We start from the raw sequence: 16,971 nt of genomic DNA, 5'->3' as shown, positions 1-16,971 counted from the left end.
GCTCAAACACATCAAACGAAAACAACTCATATTCAAGACTTGGTACAGGCATTTTCTTATGTAGACAATGGTGTTAAATACTTATACTTTAAAATTTGAATAATTGAAATTAATGTGGTTTTTTTGTAGAATATTCTTCTTATTTGTATTCTCGTCCTGTGCACAGTAGGGACGTTACATGCCTTCACATGTGACAGCTGCAGACTAGACATCTTCTCGTGTATCGGAGTATGTGGTCAGTTGGCATCAAAAGAGAAGTGCTATTGTCAGAAAGCATGTTATAAATCTGCACTTATTTGTCTCAACTCATGTGTTGACCTGTCTGGATGGGAAGCCATTTGGTTGCTTTTGGAAGATGATTAGAAAAAAACCTGATATATTATGAGAAGCAGACAGCCATAGTGTAAATAAAGCATATAGAGTAATTACATTTGTTTTATTTCATTTAATTATTTTAATTATTTATAGGAATTATACATATTATTTAATTACAATTGTATACTAAGCAAATGTTACAATATAAGTTAAAGAGAGGTAATAGATAATATAAGGTCATGCAAACTCATAAGTCGAAATAAACTGACCACGTCGTGGCAAAAAAATGTATAATATAACAGTTTGACTAAAGATCAAATACCATTGATAGTTAACCCTTAAATACTAGTTGTTATAACTGCAATGCAATTTTAATATCAGAGATTTCAATTTTATTTTTCTTGAAGTTTTTAAAGATTTGTCAGTTTTATATCACTTTAAAAATTTGATACGCCTTTTTTTAAGTAAGTTTAACTTAAAGGCTTCTTGAAGGATACATTTATACTTTAAGTTAAAAAATGAGCACAACGTCAGTTCTATAAGACAATATCAATTCATCAACTAAACTAATGAATTCAGTTCAAAATTTAAAGAGAAATCCGCAATTAATCAACGTTAAATAATTTCATTTTGTTATTTGAAAATATTCCATGTATACAATTCCACTCAATAATAACTTTATATTTACATTTTTAAGACAAAAATTTTGAGAGCAGTTGTCATCAGTATCGTTTCATCATATATATCATGTGATCATGACAATATCAATACATAACATTCAGTCCAACAAGTTACATTCAGGTATAACTAACGATTAAATTCAGGTTAAGCAATTCTTTTAAAATAATACTATATAACAAACTGGGATGGATCTGTTAGACAAAGTTCGCACAGTTTATCCACTGAGGCCGGCCCATCTGAAATAAATAAAGATACATCCTTTAACATGTTTAAAGGTCATAAGAAATAGAAAATGACTGTAATAAAATAAAAATAAAAATAAGTTACAAAAGAAAACCACAATTAATAAGTGAAAATAACATACACACATACACCAGCTTATGTTTGCTAATGTTCTATATAGACTGATGTACAATAAATTAATTAACAATGAAGCATAACAAAAAGATATTTGAGAATCGTTAACCCTGAAAATATTGTTTGCATGCATTGAAATAAATTCTGATGTTTTGTTTATCATTGCAATGAACAATATTGAAAAACTACACACTGAAACTAAGAATAAAGTTATCATTGAACTACCATTTCATTGATCCTACTTATTTGAAAGTGAGAAATAAATTGCTATAATTACACTTTTTATGCTATATAAATTGATATTCAAAATTGAGAATGGCAATTAGGAATGATTGTGTCAAAGAGACAACAACTCGACCAAAATCAGAAAACAGCTGAAGGTCACCAATGCTCTTCAATTAAATGTATCGCTCATTAAATTTACAGCGAAAGAGACAATGTAGATTACTTTTTTAAAACGGACACTTTTCTTCAAGAGCATCAAACTATCTCATTGTGCAGTGATTCCTTTTGTTTATGATCGCCTTGGTAGTATAAGGTATCGTTTACATTTGGAGAACGTCTCTGTCGCGATTTCAATCCCTGTCCGTCAAATCAAAAACCAATGACTTCAAAATTGGATTTGCTGCATCTCGTGTATGCTTGTTGCATTACGAATTTAGATCATCATTTAAATTACGTCTGATTGTCAATTACAGTATTATACCAACGTGTTGTGAAATTGCTAACGCACCCTCTTTGACTTCTGACCTTATTAATTATATGCAACATAAGACTTCGAACACATTTTTGTGGACAAGATTAAGAACAAGTGTAATTATTGCAAAGAACTTTTTTTGCAGAAACAAGTTATATTTATATATTTTGTATAAAACAACATTTTGAGCTTTATTTACTATCAACATAAATTTTTAAAATACCTAGCGGGAAGAATGTATCTTTCTGTACATCCTTCCTTGCAGCTTCAACACAACGTTTCAAGGCAAACAATGCTGAAGTACTCATACATAATGGTGGTTCTCCTACAGCTAATGTAATAAAACCAGATTGATTTCAGTTTTTGTATTAATGTTGTGGTATTAAATTATGTACGAAACTCCAAATAAAAAAATAACTGTTTAGCACACACCCTTTCTCTAAATCCTATCCAAAAACACAATCATGAATGTATTCAAGATATGCTAGAAACCTGTATACCGTTACATCTTGTGAGATTCTTTCTAAATAAGGACTGCATGAACATTTCCTCTATAAAACGTATTCTTTGTCCGCATTTCCTTTGGTACATTTTTAGTTATATAAACTCTGTAGCGCTTGTTTTAGTAGGGTTTTTTGGTTTTCCAGTATTTTGGCCTCTAGTATCAGTGAACAAACAACAAACGAAAATAATACTTTGAGCGTCCAAATAGCTGATATGGATTAACTTAACTACGAACGTTAATAATTTGCTGCTTTTCTCCGTTTTTTATTTTCGTTTGGATAAATAGGTATAGGATCTGACATATATGATGACGCTTAAAAGTGGTCACAACACGTTATATAAATTGCATGCATCCGAAACTTATTTTCTGGATCTACCTTTTTGAAACTGTTCTATTATTTTCTTTTAATCATGGTATCTTTTTATAGCCTTTGTATTGTTTCTTTTGCGTTGTTATGCTTTTCTTGTTATTCAGAATAAAATGCAGATGCAAAATTAAATCAAATACAGAAAATGTATATCATCATACATGTAATACGAATTTAATATATCTTAACTTGATGGGATAGTATTGGTGAAATATATATATATATATATATTCTGTGACTGTATCTTACATTAATTTATAGGATCCTTTACTATAGATAATTTAGCTGATCTGTAACAATAACATCTTCATGCCTTATATATCATGTACTGCAGTACGCCGCTAGATTAAAACTGACGTGGAAAGGTAACACACGGCCAGCGAAAGCTCTTTTTTTAAGAGCCCAGGTGGTCGTGTGGTCTAGCGGGACGGCTGCAGTGCAGGCGATTTGGTGTCAAGATATCACAGAAGCATGGGTTCGAATCCCGGCGAGGGAAGAACCAAAAATTTGCGAAAGCAAATTTACAGATCTAACATTGTTGGGTTGATGTTTAGACGAGTTGTATATATATATATATATATATATATATATATATATATATATATAAGTGTCTAAGAATGTAACTTTAACACACTAATGAGTGTTATAAAATTAGTTGTTATATTTTATATATTATTCACGCAATATTTCGCTAAACAAATTAGCTTCATCGGGCGTGTGCATCTATCTAGGTGAAATCGGATGCATGACAAAAAATATCTTTGTAGCTTGACGTTTTTGTGTAAAAGTTTAAAATATTGATTGATGGGGTATATAAAAGATATTTTTGCCGTTTATTGTACATAACAATTTTTAAATCTAAACAAATAGTTGTTTTAGTTAAATAGAATGAAATTCATGATTTATTCCTTTGGTTTTGGGTAGAACTGTTTTTCATCCCTCTCATTAAGTCCATCAGGTTCAAGAGTACGTAGCTGATGCATCCAGAACCTTTCTCTCTGTTTTCTCCTTTCGGAGTCCCAATTTTGATTTACCTCAATTATTTGAAAGGTGATATTATCAAAAGTATGTCCTGTTCTTAAGAGGTGTCTCGTAATTGGACAGTTTCTTCCTTTTGTATAGAACGACCGGTGATTGTTAAGTCTGATGTTGAATGTAGTTTCTGTTTCACCAACATACTGCAGCTTGCAAGTTCCACAAGTAAGAATATAAATACTATTTTCCGTTTTGCAATTAGATGTAACATAGATGTTGTATCGCTGCTTTGTTACTGTGCTGCTGAAAGAGTGGTCATATATATATATATATATACTTGATGGGATAGTATTGGTGAAATATATATATATATAATATATATATTCACTTTCACAACCTAAATACGTAACCTGCAAATCAGACAAGCCTCTTGTATTTGTTGTAGAAGTTTAGGTTTTGCTCATTGTTTTGTAGATTCGTTCATTCAATAAGAGTTTATTTTCCGAATATATTGCGAGAACATTATTTTCGTAACTTGAATTTAAACATGTAAAAGTTAATCATATCATATTTACACATGTGTAATGCAAAATATTACCTTTTGATCGTAGAACGCCTTTAGGGTTGGGTGCATTCTTTAACAACTGTATTCTGAAGTCAATTGGAATGTCTTTGGCCATCGGTGGCTTGTATTCCTAAAAGAATTCGATACATAATTTTTGTCGATCTCATTCAATGTAAGTCATAAAATAGATCTATACTATTAAACGAGAAGACCTCATTTTGTGTGTCGCTTCTCTTCCTTCCACGATAAATTAATCATCATGCCTCTGTGTTCTATAGGTAACATGCATAGTCGCATTTGTCATCCGTTCTTATGATTCAGATTGAGTTATTTTTGGAGAAAAACGACAAAAAAGGAGTCCGGATATTGAATCCGTCATTAGACTGAATTTTAGTCATAGATAAGACTTCCGGTTTGAAACATGCATAAGTACAACCAATCGTATGATAGATAACAAAAATGAAAAATAAATAAGCCAATCAAAGTGTTCTCCATATCATAGTGTTTAGATCGCAAGAACCACAACTATTATACCTCCTTAGAGATGACAATTATTTTTCGCGTTTATCTACATGTAAACTACGATTATACCACTTTTATATATATAGAGAGACTGTATTCTGTTTTCTGTTTTCTTTGAAATGTTTACTATTGAAGGGGTCATACCAGTTGTAAATATATATATTAAAATAAGTAAAACATGTTGAAACAAGAATGTGTCCATAGTACACGGATGCCACATCGGCACTATATTTACTAAGTTTCGAGTTGATTGGACTTCAACTTCATCAAAAACTACCTCGACCAAAAACTTTAACCTGAAGCGGGACAGACGGACGGATGAACGAACTAAGGAACGCAAGGATGAAGAGACTGCTATGCCATAAAAACTTACTGTTGAAGGTGGAAGTAATGATTTGGCAAAAATGAATGTAGGGTAGAGATTAAAGGGAGGCAGAACTTTTTCGGGACGTCGGGATCGGGTGTTTTAAGTTCGAGATTAGGAGATTGCAATTGATTCTTACGGGATACGGGAATATATTTTTCAACTTTCAGGATTTCGGGATATGAATTTCTTTAAATTCTCAGGATTTCGTGTTTTGAAGGTCAGGATTTCGGGATCAGGATCCCTCCGACCACCCCTCAACTTAGCCTAAGTCGGTCTTAATCATTTATGCAAGATTCATATCCTACCATTGGGATGTTAATAAGGTTCTCAAAGGAAAAAGCGCTGATTTATTGTCCTAAAAGCATATTTTATTAGACTAATAATGGTCTATATATAAGCAGTTACATTTATTTCATGTTTGAAGTGGTACAAGTTTTTGATTTAATTTGACTTTTACTAAAAGATGCATTGTAGAAAAGGAGAAGAATAATTGTTGTATGAGGCCAGAAACACGAAAATAATTGATTTTAATAGAAAGGAAACAAATATCGGACTTTGGAAAAAGGGAGAGGGCTTTTGATACCTTTTATGAAATTCTCCACACATAATATCTTTTACAAAAAATCATCCTACAATTAACAGTTCACAAGCTGTATATGCCCGCGATTTCGCGGGTGTGTTCTAGTATTATTTATACTAGAGAGCATAACTTGCATAGATCAAAGATTTATATAGTAAGATATAAGTCCTTGTATAGATTGAAAATTGGTTACGATAACTGTTTTTTGCAAGCTTATTGCAGAGACTCATCGTGTATCTTAGTCCTTGTTTCAAATCTGGAAATGAAAATACCTGTTTAGTTATTTTTTTTTTTTAATTGACATTATTTGATTTTGTTTATGGCAAAAGGCTGCACTGAAGAAATATTCAGTTTCTGGCGCTCTTAATGTAAAGAGAAACGATATACAGGTATGCACTGTCAATATTGACTTCATACACGTACCACCAAATAAACTGTTCTTATTAAGTCACACTTTACTAGCATACAATAAATACAAAATTGTCTACTGGAAATAATTTCATTAAATATTAACCATTGACCACTTGTAAATTTGTGCATTATTTTCTGTACATTTTCCATTGCGGTGTCAGTTTATTTTCGATCTATGAGTTTGACTGTTCTTTTGATATCTTTCGCTCCTTTTTTTGCAGTTGATCAAAGTTTAACGTCACGATAAGAATTGAAAGTCCAAGGACGCAACTCATTCATAAAAAAGGGACATGTATTGCTGTATTTTTATAACTTACCCATGTACTATCGGTCAACAGTCTACCAGATTGAGGATCAAACTTAACCTGTTCTGTCAGCCAGTATCCAAGACCCATTACAAAGGCACCCTCTACTTGGCCTACGTCTACCATAGGGTTCATACTAAAAATAATAAAATAAATAGTTTGTAAATCTGTTTTACTAATTCCGTGTTCAACTATTTTTAAAGTTAGTATCACCAGAACAGTAATTTCTATGTCCTCTATTGTCATCAGATTATAAACCATGCTCTTTCTTTTTGACTTCAAGCGCAATCTTTTATTTTGCCTCTTATTATTCATTTGCTAAATACAAACGTAAATTAAGAAACCGGTATACTACTGTTGCCTCTTTTTTTTTTTTTTTGGCATAACGACAGGGAAAGATCTAAACAATCTTTAACTAAAAGGTACCATAAATTCACAAAGGCCTTAACCAACATTATTAACATTAGCATCGAATTCTTAAAGGGTGAAGTTCAAGTAAAAAATGACAAAGTCAAAACGTAATCAACCAACGGCACAATTGAAAAACAACTGTTATATTCCTTTATATTTTGTATTGGATTTTTTCTGATAAAAATATATTGTTAAACCTGGTTTCATAGATAGCTTAATTTCAAACTCGTATAACAGTCTTCATGGTGTGTATGTAATTCTAAGCACACAACAGGCGGCGAATATAAATATACCAGATTACGTCAATTTCAGAGAAATATATTTTTTTGTATGAGGCTGAGAAGCTGGGGAAGGGAGAGGTTTTACCGACCCTTCTCCAGGTTTGTTCCGAATACAAAAGAGTTTGCTTTTTTTTTCTGACAATGACCTAATATTGTTTTTATACTGCAACTTAAACCAATACATTGATATCTTTTTGAATTACAAATTTAATTTCTAACTTATTATCATCCCTTAATGAACCTCTGATTGTAAAAATAGTGATTCATGATGAAATTGACATTGCACAAGATATAGGAAATAAACACAACTAGTTGCAGTATAAAACGTTTAAAATTAGATATTATGAGAGACCGTTTGTCTTACCTCTCCCCACAGTCATACAGTAGATCTACTCTATTAATAAGGTATTGACCAGTAAGAACGTCAAATTCTACTTCTGTACATGTGACACCGTAGCTGTTGTACTGTGGTTCATCCTCAGCCTTACCAGGCTCATAAACACTATGGAATGTAACAGGAAATCATTAATATCAGTAGACATAAATAGTTTAATTCAAGTTCAACAAAATATGTTAACGTTTCTGAAAAATTTCATTCAAAGCACCTATAATGCATTTTGCATCGTTTTTATATGGCGTTTATTTGTTATTGGCTTTGAACTAGCTGTCAGATAACAGCGAGTACTCTCAGATCTGTTCCTAGTGTCTTTTTGTTGTCGGGATGTACAAGTACCCGGTCACGTCTACATGTATTTTTGTCCATCTGCTGAGTTAAGCCTTTTTCAACTGCTTTTTATAGTTCGTTCTTATGTTGTATTGTTATACCACTGTTCCAGGTTAGAGGAAGGGTTGGGTTCCCGTTTACATTTTTAACTCCGCCACATTATCTATGTATGTGTCTGTCTCAAGTCAGGAGCCTGTAATTCAGTGGTTGTCGTTTGTTTATGTGTTACATATTTGTTTTTCGTTCATTTTTTTTTTATATAAATAAGGCCGTTAGTTTTCTCGTTTGAATTGTTTCACATCGTCATATCGGGGCCTTTTATAGCTGACTATGCGGTATGGGATTTGCTCATTGTTTAAGGCCGTACGGTGACATATAGTTGTTAATGTTTGTGTAATTATGGTCTCTTGTGGACAGTTGTCTCACTGGAAATCATACCACATCTTCTTTTTTTTATATATGTACTAGCAAAGTTTATGCTCAAGAATTTCATAACTGTCTTTTTATTTGGCAAAAGATATATACCATACAATATATACATATCGTATAACAAAAGTGATTCAGTATGATTCAGGATTTGATTTTGACTTTATAATACATCACAAAGGAAAACAATAATTACCTAAGATATTGATTAGTACAACACAGAAAATCAGAAGAAATTCAGATGGCATTATCTATACATATATCTTAATGCACAGATAAACTCATCACAGAAGCCAGGATTAAAATTTTATATTTACGCCAAACGTGCGTTTCGTCTACAAAAGACTCATCAGTGACGTTCAAGTCAAAAAATGTTTAAAAGGCCAAATCAAGTACGAAGTTGAAGAGCATTGTGGACCAAAAATTCCTAAAAGTGTTCTCAAATACAACTAAGGTCATTTATTCCTGAGGTAAAAAAGCCTTAGTATTTTAAAAACTCAATCTGTTTTTAACAGTTAATTTATAATTATGAACATACCACGTAAGATGAACTTTCCTTGTCAACAAAAAAATGAATTATGAACATACCACGTAAGATGAACTTTCCTTGTCAACAAAATATTAAATTAAATAATTTTTAAAAATGTACAAGCATTTGTTTTTTTTACAGAGAGGTGAGTTAGTTTTCAAATGATTACAGATAAGTAAATGAAGAAAGATCAGAAGTTATCAGAATTCTTTGAATACGCTTTCCGCTATAGAAATGATACTCTCTCACAAATAATTAAACTTTGGTTACTATTTTGAATGCATCTTTATGATCGAACGTAGGATAATGGATACAACAGATACAGTTAAGTCTGTTTCATATCTTGACTTACATATAGACAAAGACAATGAAGGTCGGTTGAAAACAAAACTTTACGACAAAATGATTTAAGCTTCCCAATTGTGAACTCATGTCTGTGTAGCAGACAAGTAAATATAACTCATTGATACTTTTTAAAAAGGAGATAACGTATATCTTGTGAACAAGTTTAACCAATTTTACCAATATCTTTCCGATAAGTCAACTTTTGCATGTTGACACATCTGTGCCAACTGTGGCCATGTTGGATTTTTCATCTTAGCTTTTACTGGAGCCATTCTTGCTTTTAATGTCTGACAACAGTTCAAAACAGCCTATAAAATATCAACTACATTTGCATAGCCGTCTTTTATTTCAAATAAAAAATGCAAACTAGACAAAAACTGAGTGTGTACTGATTGATAATTTACTAGTAGTCTAAGACGCATGATATTTTTTTAATTAGTTGTTGCTGGCTTTGACATAGCTATGAGTAACTGCATGTACTCTCCGATCTGTACTTAGTGTCTTTTTGTAGTTGGGATGTACAAGTATCCGGCTACGTCCACTCTGTGTTATTGTAAGATGTATTTCTATTTTTTTCCATCTGATGAGTTAAGCCTTTTTCAACTGATTTTTATGGTTCGTGCTTATGTTGTACTGTTACACCACTGTCCCAGGTTAGGGGAAGGGTTTGGAACGCTTATATGTTTAACCCCGCCATATTCTGTACGTATGTGCCTGTCCTAAGTCAGGAGCCTGTTAATCAGTATTTTATTTTTCATTCATCTTTTTGTATACTATGCGGTGTGGGATTTGCTCATTGTTGAAGACCGTACGGAGACTTATAGTTGTCAAATTATGTGTCATTTGGTCTCTGGGGAAGAGTTGTCTCATTGGCAATCACACCACATCTTCTTTTTTTATAGATATAATTTTGGAATTGCCTGAAGTATAATAGATAAGCGTTTATTTTTAATATACCCATTAAGAAAACATAACTTTCGTCTGTGGGAAAAACGTCAAAAAAGATACATGCATACGATGCTTTCAAACAGGAAAAATAATGTTGAAATATCATAATCATTTAACACCTACCAAACAGCATAATTCACTAGTTGTACTACCACCGCTGGCAAAATCATTGGCATTTGATGTTGTTGTGACTGATTTTACTGTTATCATATCCATAGGCACTCCAAGCTCAAATGCGCACACCTGTGCTACCTTAAATACAGATGAATATACATTGTTTTGTAATTTTCTAACTACAGGTATCAAATTTATCTAAATATATATAAAATATGTACAGGATTTGAAATACTAATTAAATAATCGGTGTCATTCGTTTTGCATATCAAGCACACATTAAATATATATAAAGAGCGCATATAAATTTATTTTTAATGTATGTGAAGTAAAAGTAAAAGTTTTTTTAAATAAATAAAGGGTTCCGCCTTGTGGAGTTTTCTTTTTTGTCCAGATAAGAGGAGACACATAAGTTTGGAACTAATACTACTTCGTTTTTTCTGTATTTTAAATCCGATGCAGTGTTTAAAAACTATGAATGCTGAAATCATAATTATTTCACAATTAAAAGTAATGTATCTATACGATTTCAATCATTAGTGTTAACTCTCTTGTTGTTTACATTGATCTTTCTTGTTTCCTTTCACGTGTCAATAATTGTTTTGCAGATTTCTTATACAATATTTGTGTACCTTTGTATTGATTCCTTGTCCCATTTCAATCCCTCCATGAGCAATAGATATACTTCCATCCCAGGCATATATATTTACAATGGCATTGTAATGGATGTATGCGTATCCTATTCCAAACTTAGCTGGTACTACAGACAAACCCTTTTTCTTCCACCTATTAACCTATATTATAATATTGAAAAGAAATTAGAATAGATTTTAATATGCCAAGAAACGTTTATGTTATTATTTAGTTTTGTTAAACAGGTTATAAATAAACACAGTTTACAATTTAAGTATTATGTTTATGTATATTTAAATGTTCACCAACTTATATTTGAACAATTCTGTCCAAGAATACAAACTAGCATTAAACAGTAAAAGGTTAGAAACAAGTATAAAGGATTTTCCTAAATATATCACCTGGTTGAAAGCTTTAATAGAGTCTTGTCTCTGTGTTACTCCAGCGGATGTCATTAGGTCTGTTGTTAGTTGTCTGATATTACAGTATGGCAATGGTCTATTTGCAGGTGTGGTCTTCATGTAAAACATCATAACATAAGTCAACAAGTAAAATAGCCTTATACATGATTATTAGCAATCAAATGTTTATTTTATTTTTTTTTTTAATTTCTAACGAAGGATAGAATATTCATGCAAAGCACGAGACGCTTACTATTTCAACATAGGTATTTTTGCCTCTTTTTAAATTATGCATTGTTTTCATGTTTTTGTTTTAACTTAATTAATATCTTAGATCAAATAATGAGATTTGAACATCGATAAACAGGTGTTGTTTCTCATATCTATGACATGCTTTACATATATGAAAAAAATATAATTAAATCGAACACAGTCTGAATTTGTTTCAGATATTTACATTTGAAATTCTGCATTATTTATTAAGAATTTTAATAATGTTGTTGATATATATCCTACCAGAAAATGTTACGCATTTAACAAAAAATTAATTGCATAATTTTATTACCTGTCCTTTGTTATAAAGATTCAGTACCCTAACACTTGTTGGGTCTAGATTCAGTTCCTTGGAAATATGTTCCATAACTGATTCTATGATAAAAATTCCTGGTGCAGAATCTAAGATAAAAAAAAATGTACATGTAGTCATTACAACATTACAAAGTGTCTATCAAATAGCACACATACAAATTTCTATTCTGGTATCTATGATGAGTTTATTATTTCACACCTGACCAATAGTTCATTAACAAACAAGCTCGAATGTAGATAAAAAGGAAATGCCCCCAAGCTTTCATACACGTGTTACATTTAAGTTTTGCTTGCCTTATCTCGTACCGGAACAACGAAACATGAGTACTCTTGTTATTGAAGTTCATTTAATCTTACATTTGTTTTACCCAATATATCAATTCAACGACGTACACAGTATGCAAACGATTTGAAAATACTTGACACCTGGATTCACTAAGGAAACATTTTCTAGCGATATATTCGCCTAGTTTTTTTTTTATTGGTAGTATTGTTAAATGGTAAATATTGTTCTTCCATTAAACACTCGTATCGGCAGCGTTTTCGTCCTCAACTTTATGGTATCCGTCCCGAAAAAAGGTATAATAATCTCATTAGGTACAAAAGGAACACTTAAAACAAAATGGGTCCAATGCCAAATAAAATTATTCACACGATAATTGCAAAAAAATAAATTTTATGCTTAAGAGATAAATACTAGTCAGCTGACTAATATCAGTCTTACCTGGTGCTCGACAAAACGTACTAACAGGTTTGTTCGTCCTGACAGTCTTTGGTGTTACATTCCAATTGTCACAGAAGTATCCTGTAGGAGTAAAACAGTATTGATATACTAAGTATTTTTTAAAATAGATATAGGAAGATGTGGTGCGAGTGTCAATGAGACAACTCTCCATCCAAATAACAATTAAAAAAAAGTAAACCATTATAGGTCAATGTACGGCGTTCAACACGGAGCCTTGGCTCACATGGGACAACAAGCTATAAAGGGCCCCAAAATCACTGAAACGGGAAAACCAGCGGTCTAATCTATATAAAATAAAAAGAATTGTTTGATCCATTCCAGTTAATTTGATGTATAGTTGTTTCATTGGCAATTATTCCACATCTCCTTTGCGAGATAAAAAAAAAAAGGTATTGTTATAAAAATTATTCATGAAGACCAAATATATTGTTAAGACATAGTTTCAGTCGTTCTTTCAAAATACCTCAGATGTGTAGCTTAAACATGAAATTGACGCTAAATTTGTTCTAGAAGATGCTATTTCAAAATGACCGGAGGTTACATTAGGAAATATCTGAAATTTATTAAAGTTATTCGTTTAAAATTTGGGAACTTTGAGAAACAATATTAGATTAACACCAAATGGAAATCTTTGAAAGCATTGCTTTCTAGGAGAGAAAATATGGGTAAACATCTCGGAAAAGATTTGAACATTTAGACAATCTTGCTATGTTGCGTTCTTTGAAACGATTGCAGTGACATATAGTACGTATTCAATATTTGAAAGTCAGATTTACATACCTGACTTTGATATTCATTTAAAACCAAACATTACAGACATGTAATGTACATTTTTTTATATATATCTTTGCTGTGACGGAATACTGATGGGATTGGTACACTACAAGATGTATTTACAGCTTTTAAATGAGGCGTAAAATTGCGATGTTTGCAATGAAAAGCTATCTTGTCTCTTTTACCAATTGGAACAACACGATACTTATAATTCTGTTTTTGGCATGCACAATATCTGTATAAACATAACAATGGCACTTTGTTACTCATCAATTGTAAAAAGTAAATGGAATCGTCTTTGCTACTTTTTTCTGTAGACTATTGATAAATTTGAAAGACCTGCTTAGTATTTTATACAAAATTCCATTTCTATTGAATGGCCTAAATGTATATAGTTAAATATTGTAATTTTAATGGAAGTCGAATATATTTCTCTTTTAATCCACAGATCCACGGAGGTACTCAATATTTCAGGCTGTCGGTCAATGACACCTGTGATTCCATGTGAGTAGACTCGTAAAAGACAGAAGAATAGGGTTTGAACAGCATTTAGTTCTGGAAAATTTAAAGTTGTTCGTTTTTCCTCAATAATATTTTCCTTAGACTTCCAGACATTGACTCTGACATAGTCTTTTGGTAATTCTTCTAAAATGATTTGTTAATCCTTGTCTCGATATGTAGTTACAATGCGATGTTTAGTAAATGTTTAAATGTTTAAATACTTTCAAAAAGGATAAAATGCTTATACAATTATCAAAGCCACTAATTTTTTTTTTATTTTTGGTATAATTGTTTTTACCGTTATCGATATGTCCAAATACACCATTTAGCGGATCTTCATTTCCAAGATAACCAGAGTCGCTATAAACTGTCATTTTGATACCGTTTAACTTTCCTTGATCGGTACACCCAACCTGTACGAATAATGAAGATATGTTAATCAAAAAGACATATGCATTACACAGAGGACAACATTCGTGTTCATGTCAATATTGTGTTATGTCTGTAGCTTAAAATCAGATGTTCATAATATCAAAGAAAAATATAGAAAAGTGCTATATGTTTTATGTTTTTTAAAAGTGAAAACAATTTTAAGCAATGGAAATATTGGTATGCTTTTAAAGAAAAAATAAACAGATTAAAAACATGAATAACACGTACCGTATAATCAGCTCTGTAGGCAAATCTTCTTCCGACCATTCTCATGTTTGTATGAAACTCCAAATTCAATTTGACTGGTCTAAATATAGTCAAATATATGTTTTGTTAATGCTTTAACTTTTTTTTAAGTTGCAATCTCTATTTACACATCTATTTACTAGTATACCAAAATGATTGATATTTCTTGTGACCACATCAAGTCTTTTGTAAATAGTGCAAAATGACAATGATAAATTGTGTCTAGGCAATCCCAAGTTAAGGCAATGGTACAAATATATTTTGTACCATTGCCTTGGGATTGCCTACAAATATATTTTGTACCATTGCCTTGGGATTGCCTAGACATAATTTATCATTGTCATTTTGCACTATTTACAAAAAACTTGATGTGGTCACAAATATCAATCATTTTGGTATACTAGTAAATAGATGTGTAAATAGAGATTGCAACTTATATAAAAGTTAAAGCATTAACAAAACATATATTTGACTATATTTAGGCCAGTCATTTTATTATTAAAATTATTTAAATCTTCAGATGCAGCAAATGACTTTTTACACACATGTATTTTTGATATTAGAATATGTATTTGAAACCTATACTCAGGGGAGGGAAATCCAACACTCTCGATTGGGTATCGTCCCAATATACAAATCATTATGGTCATGGTCATGTCTTAACTCGATACCTTGTCACGAATTGGTGGCCGAGTGGTCTTAGTTACTACTGTAATCACTAGTCATTCAACACTGGGGTGGTGAGATCGAACCCCGCTCATGCAGGTGCACTCTACTCCAATCTTAATTGACTAGGATGGTCAGTTTTCCTATCGACGGTCGGTGGTTTTCTCCGGGCACTGCGTCTTCGTCCACCTATAAAAACTGGCCGACACGAAATAGCCTAAATGCAGTGCTTAATAGTTATCAAAGGTACCATAATTATAATTTAGTACGCCAGACGCGCGTTTCGTCTACATAAGACTCATCAGTGACGCTCATATCAAAATATTTATAAAGCCAAACAAGTACAAAGTTGAAGAGCATTGAGGATCCAAAATTCCAAAAAAATTATGCCAAATAGGTAATCTATGCCTGGGATAAGAAAATCCTTAGTTTTTTGAAAAATAAAAGTGACGTTAAAACACAAAAAAATTAAAAAAAGGTCACGAATTGGCTCATCAATACGATATATTGGTTTCAACTCACAAACGACATGTTGACGCGTCCTTATACCTTTATAGTTAAAATAATAAATCATGCAAACTATGAATTTAGGTGTCAATCTTAGTTTCAATGCCTGAGCAAACAACCATACAAAGTTGACAAGCAAGGCACTTAAACTCTTGGTTTGCATGCTTCATTATTTTAACTGTAAATGCCAGTATATTCTGCTGATTGTGATTCCATACTGTGACATATTGACTTAAGGTGGATATGCATCGCGAGTGGTTTCTGCATAACACAAGACAATTAACGCGGTCTCGCTCTTTTTTATGTTCATGAAGTTTCCCCAGTTTGTGTTTGCTACCATGATTCGTCGTTTTTAAATCGTTTAAACAGATTAAAACATCGGTAAACTTCTAACTACTACAACAACAAACAGATTTAAAAAATAACTAAACCGAAACTATGTATCTTTCAGTTGTTAACCGTTGTGGGTTTTTTCTCTCGTTACACTTCATAAATAAAGTCAACAGTAGTAATCCGGTGTTCAAAAGTCATAAATCGATTGAGAGTAAGCAAATCCGGGTTACAAAATAAAATCAAGAAAATCACTTCATCTATAAGAGGAAAACTCAAGAACCACAGAAACACTGAAGTGCCACAGAAACAAACGGCAACTTTCATATAAACGAACCATTTGATAACAACTGCAATATTCCTGACTTGGTACAGAACATTTTGAGAAAAGTAAAAATGCCATTCACGTAAGTAATTGATCGGATTTTCAAGCTGTTTCACTTCCAGCAATAGAGAATATTAGGAAGAATTTAACATCATAAGTCTATCATCTTTGTTGAGTTCATTGCAAATTAAAAATTGTAATTCGGATGGTTTTAAATTTTATACCAATAATTTGTTAACCCTTGCACATATAGCCTTTGTCAGCGTATGCACTTCTCAATTGACGCTTCCAAGTGTTTTGATTCGAGAGCATTTAACGATAACTCTATAGATGAATAAAACAGAGCAATTGGGATTTTATAAACTTTAGTTTAATAGATATAGGAAGATGTGGTGTGA

The 16,971-nt window shown here is 31.9% G+C and overlaps 1 protein-coding gene across 1 annotated transcript in view; it reads right to left on the bottom strand.

The window, feature by feature from the left end:
• Positions 1-429: 429 nt before the first annotated feature.
• LOC143082982 (uncharacterized) overlaps positions 430-16,971 on the bottom strand; it is a 41,233-nt gene continuing 24,691 nt past the window's right edge. The window contains exons 23-35 of the mRNA XM_076259043.1: positions 14,728-14,806; positions 14,366-14,480; positions 12,772-12,852; positions 12,025-12,134; positions 11,460-11,573; positions 11,058-11,219; positions 10,435-10,563; positions 9,541-9,671; positions 7,704-7,841; positions 6,660-6,783; positions 4,496-4,592; positions 2,274-2,381; positions 430-1,232 (exon numbers count right to left, since the gene is read on the bottom strand). Coding sequence (XP_076115158.1) covers positions 1,165-1,232; positions 2,274-2,381; positions 4,496-4,592; positions 6,660-6,783; positions 7,704-7,841; positions 9,541-9,671; positions 10,435-10,563; positions 11,058-11,219; positions 11,460-11,573; positions 12,025-12,134; positions 12,772-12,852; positions 14,366-14,480; positions 14,728-14,806 — 1,456 coding nt within the window. The 3' untranslated portion in view covers positions 430-1,164. The remainder of the gene's footprint in view (positions 1,233-2,273; positions 2,382-4,495; positions 4,593-6,659; positions 6,784-7,703; positions 7,842-9,540; positions 9,672-10,434; positions 10,564-11,057; positions 11,220-11,459; positions 11,574-12,024; positions 12,135-12,771; positions 12,853-14,365; positions 14,481-14,727; positions 14,807-16,971) is intronic.

This window comes from Mytilus galloprovincialis, chromosome 7 (assembly GCF_965363235.1).
Source record: "Mytilus galloprovincialis chromosome 7, xbMytGall1.hap1.1, whole genome shotgun sequence".
NCBI classification, from domain to species: Eukaryota; Metazoa; Mollusca; class Bivalvia; order Mytilida; family Mytilidae; genus Mytilus; species Mytilus galloprovincialis.
Note: the sequence above shows the minus strand (reverse complement) of the source record. Positions and strands in the feature narration are given on the sequence as shown.